General features: G+C 42.3%; 1 protein-coding gene across 1 annotated transcript in view; it reads left to right on the top strand.

Moving 5' to 3' along the window:
- Positions 1 to 4995, top strand: part of LOC116686935 (whirlin) — a gene marked incomplete at its 3' end in the record, with an annotated part of 136364 nt that overhangs the window by 120815 nt on the left and 10554 nt on the right. Inside the window, 1 exon segment of the mRNA XM_032511953.1 lies at positions 4141 to 4332. Coding sequence (XP_032367844.1) covers positions 4141 to 4332 — 192 coding nt within the window.

Genomic DNA, 4995 nt, shown 5'->3' on the forward strand with positions numbered 1-4995 from the left:
AGAAATCACTGGCACCTTACATTTGACGTGGACAACTTGACCTGGGTGGATAACGACCTCATGCCGACCAACTCTCACAAGCCCATTGTCATGACTGGTTCCTGGTCTGTACAATTTCACAATTGCCTCAGCTTTGTCATTTTCAATTTGCATACCTCCCGCACATTTCACATAATGGCAATGGCTTATTTCACTCTCCTGCCCTGCCTAGGATGAGCTCTTCGATCACGTTGAAGCCCAATATTGGTCTCACAAGGCTCACACAACTGACCAGGAAGGGTACTCTGATGGCAAGATTTGGATCATCGTTGCCAGGTAAGTTAAAGGTGACTTCCATCCATCCATCTTAGTGGATTGGTTCTCCATTAGCTGCTGTGAGATCCAGCCGTTGACTCCCATAAGCTACACAGTGGGTGCACTTCCTGTTGAGGCAGGTATTTTTGTTTCCATGTTCGGTCGATGATGATGCTAACCTGGGCGCCGAATCTAGCAGGCGTCACAGTATAACCACTTAGGTTCATTTCAAACAATTTTTTTTTCCAATTAGCTTAGCTACTCGCTGTGACGTAGACATGGCCTCTGTTGATGGAGGAGAGTCGATGAGCTTGTGGTTAACCTGTGCTGGTACGGGTTTGTTTGGATTTGGTGGGACTGAATACTACATCGGTCACTGGTTGTCCCTCTGCCATGACCGGGGGGGGCGTTTCCCACGGCTTGGTTTTTTTCAAACATCCCACAGCACGGTGCCCCTCTTCCCCACATGTAAAGCAGTGATTGCAGTTAGTCGGATTACTGGCAATGCAGTTAGGGCAGCCATGTGGTCTCTCTTTTCTTAACTGTCTGTTCTTTATTGAGACACTGGCAAGTACACTGGTTTGAGGCTCAGATGTTGAAGGCTTTGCTGTTGCTGTAACATTTGACTGTAGGGAGCTTACTGCCTGTGTCAGGGCCTGTACTTGAGCCTCAGTGGTGGAGTAGCTCATCTTTGCCACTGGTATCAGTGGTACACTGTCCTTTGTAACCTCACTGATGCCCACTTCACTACTCTGAGCGTGAGCTAATTTTGGGCGATTGCTGCTTCCCAAGCGTCGTTCCTCTCACTCCCTCACTTGTTGTCTTGTAACTTGCCTCAGAAGAGCCTCATTGACTGTGGGTCTGAGAGAAGGGGTCTTAACTCACGTCTGATGTCATCATTTTTCTCACCCAAGCCCTGATAGACTGTGGCAAGAATACATTCTGTGCTGTTCGTGCTTCATCTTAATGTCGGAATCTGTCTGCCTGGATGTGAATATAACTTTTTGTTTAAGCCCCATCATTCTGTAAGAAACTGTGTGTGGCGTTTCATGTTCATGTTGCTTGGCATTCATCAGTTCTTGAAACAGTTCAGTGCTGCTCTTTTCCCCTAAATGTGATTGTAGGAAGCTCTTTAGCTCCGTTATTGTCATTTCATCTTTGCTGGCGAGCATTTCCTTGAAGTTGCCAGGCTTTATGACACGAAACACTGCTCTGGTGATTTCATCTTTGGTGTGCTTTTCCTTTAATCCTTGATCAATCTGTTTACTGATACTACTGTAGCTTATCTCAGATGTGTTATCCCCAATTTGTCCACCATGGATCTTGAATTCTTTCCTCTGCAAGAGGGGAAGGTCTTTGAGAGCAATCACGCTTTCAGTGGTGCTAGTGGAGTGTTGGTCAGCGTTTGAATAAGGTGACTGCATGACATGTGTACTGACTGACTGGTTACTGTCATTGTCAGTCGGTTGAGTGTTGGCCGTGTGTGGAGTTAAGGGGGCACTACCCGGTTTAAGCTTCTGACACAACTCATCATAACTACAGAGCAATTTACTTAGCTGTGATTCAAGTGCGTCCGTTTGAGGAGCTACAGCTGTTGTTGTAGTTTCAGTGTGTGTACCTGTAGGATGTGTGTTAGTATGACCAACATCAGATGGTAAAGATTGCAAAACATCAGCCCCAGGCACAGTAAAATCTCCCCCACCCACCGTGGAAGGTTCACCCTGCTTACGGTTGCTAATCATTTCACCAATCATATCTTTTAGGAAAAGTATCTGTGACATGCCCTCATCCTCTAACTCCAGTAAAAATTTACTTTCTACGTATGAACAAACATAATCCATACAGGCTTCTTCGTCATGTTTGTTTAACTTAGCTGGGTCTTGGTCCGGTGTCTGTGGGATAGCTGTTGTAATCTGGAACAACTCCTCAGCAGAAAGGCGGAACAGTCCCTTCTTCACCATCCAAACCAGCTTCTTCCTTTCGTCTGCCATTGTGTACGTTCATCAGATGTCCTCGGCCCTTGAAATCCCTCGCTCTGGCAGCAGTCAGACGTCCTGGATTCTAGCAGCCCCCGCTCTGATGACGTGCCACACGATGGTCCGCAGGTTCAGATATCACTGGATCCACAACGTTCTCCAACCATGGGTGTTGTAGATCCCGGACGAGCCCCCAAAATCTGTTACAGGTCTCAGATTGAGACGCTGTAGGCAGATATGATGTCCTGTGTAACAGGAGAAAATATTAGCAGGAGACGAGTGCTTGTTTTCAGTACAGCGTCGCTCAGCAGAATCCTTTTATTTGCAGACATGCAAAAATACTTATAATTCTCCAGATTTCCTTTATACATCAGCATCAACATAAAGTTCAGAACAAAACAAAATACCTTAGCTAGTTAGCCTCCTCCTTAGCTTTCAAATTAAACCATTACAATTTACAATTCAAATATGTCCTGATACATTTAACTTCATTCAGTCCTATAACTGAGCTAGCATTTACCACTAACAGAAAGTACCATTAGACAGACAGCATTTATAGGCTGTTCACCTTTTTTTAACATCAACTAATAAAACGTTAGTTAAATTAGGAAAACACACTTTTTACCTTGCCACTAACGGCTGTCATTACTGTACCATTGCTTGAGCTGAAGACTGATGAAGTTTTAACTTTTGTCAAACATATACATCACATTACAACAACATTCATTTAACACAAGCTGTTTTCTCACCACAAATATGTATTTAAAACCAACCTGCAATGCCCTGGAGCCAAAAACTAAGAAATATTTAAATCTTATTTCACTCCTTTGATCTCAACGGAAAGTTCACTGTCGGCGCCATCTTGTGACAGCCGCGATAGTAAGGCCCATACTACTTTTTAGCTACTTGTACACAGACCATATAAAACGTAATATGTTCCCTCCACCAAACCGATCTAAGTTTACAATTTTAACTGTTTAACCATATCTGTAGAAGTATACAAGTTTTGAAGCTTCACAAACCTGTGTAACAGGAGAAAATATTAGCAGGAGACGAGTGCTTGTTTTCAGTACAGCGTCGCTCAGCAGAATGACGAAGCAACGAGAGTCCGCTCACAAAGAGTGTCCGTGAGAGCAAAGCACAGCGCCACACTGCCCCCTGCTGGCAGCACCAGAATGCTGTTCTATAAAGAGCCTTGTACTCTTAGCAGAAATAAATGATTAAACATTATGGCTTATATCAAATGGTTCTCTTTCATTTAAATAATAACCTAAGATAAAACAGACAAAATTACATAAAATGTGACCATACATTTCGTGTGCGTCACAGTAACAACAGAAGAACTGTGTCAGCTCATTAAATATTATAACCATATTAAAAATTATATTTGAGCAAAAAGTTGACATAAGACGTGCATTAATACAACGTTACTGTTGATAAAACATCTGGTTTCCCTTGCCATGTTGATGACACATATGACATCAAGACAGCAGGTTGGGCACCAAAATGTTTCCCATCTTTCCACTGGGTTTTTTCCATCTTCTGCAGGCATTTATGTGCATTTTCCAACTTGGAAACTTCATTATTATTATTATTATTATTATTATTATTATTATTATTATTATTATATACAGCCATTAAATTAAATTATCTGGGTCTAAACAAGTTGATCTTCTTTTCTGTTGACATGCTTTTAGTTTATAATATACATTACAGACCCTATAAGACTAACCTTGTTCTTTGCAAATTACAATGTGTGGGCTTATTTAACATGAGGTACAATGTGTACGATTTGAATAATTTCAAAAATGATGTCTACTCTTTTACTCAGACTTCTATCTCTTTTGTTTTCTATTTTCCTTTCTTTCAGTTGTCCATGTTGTCAGAGGTGAGGAGTCTAGTGGCTCCCCAGGACCTGGAGTTGTTCGACGGGCTGGTGTTGCACTGTGAAAGGGAGGCCCACCAGGCCTGGCATGGAGGCCTGGGAGTGCTGCATCCACAGGGTCAAGGCAACCACATAGCCCCTGTGATCCATGATGCAGGACACACCGTCCCTGCTACAGTACATCCCTTATTTACTATACCTAAAATAGTGACGTCCATTGTAATATTTTGTGGTTGTTTCACTTTACCACATTAATGCAACCTTATTCAAAGATGTACAATACATATGTTATAGAAGAGCAAGATAAGAACTGACAGGGCAACGTTTGAGCTGAAATTTTAAAACCTTGTCTATATTATTATTTTATTAATGACCACCTGGTTTCTCCATCTTCTAAGATGACTGCTGCTTCAATCATCTGATGATGCTTTCAGAGCTATGAAACCAGTGATGTGACTTGCTAAGAGCATATTTAATAATCACCACACCCACTGATCTAAAAATTACTTTCACCCTGCCATTTTGCATGTTGTGCTGCTGCACTTACATAAACAAAAATAGGTGTGCATGGAGATGCCCACACAGTTTTTTCAAAACAATTTCAACTGAGGTTGCAAAGGGTGCAATGTATGCTTTTGTATCCTCGTAGTATCGGGCCTGAGCAGGGCTTTTTCAAGTTTGCACAGGGCCAGGATGTGTGTAGGCATGAGTGCAGTGACTGTGGTTATCTCATTCGCCTTGCTGTTATCTTGCACTGCACTATTTTATATTTATTCAGAGGATCCGCATAGATCACTGAAGGTTTGTCTGTGAGTGTGTGTGTGTGTGTGTTTGTGTGTG

Source organism: Etheostoma spectabile, unplaced genomic scaffold (assembly GCF_008692095.1).
Source record: "Etheostoma spectabile isolate EspeVRDwgs_2016 unplaced genomic scaffold, UIUC_Espe_1.0 scaffold559, whole genome shotgun sequence".
In the NCBI taxonomy this organism is placed as follows: Eukaryota; Metazoa; Chordata; class Actinopteri; order Perciformes; family Percidae; genus Etheostoma; species Etheostoma spectabile.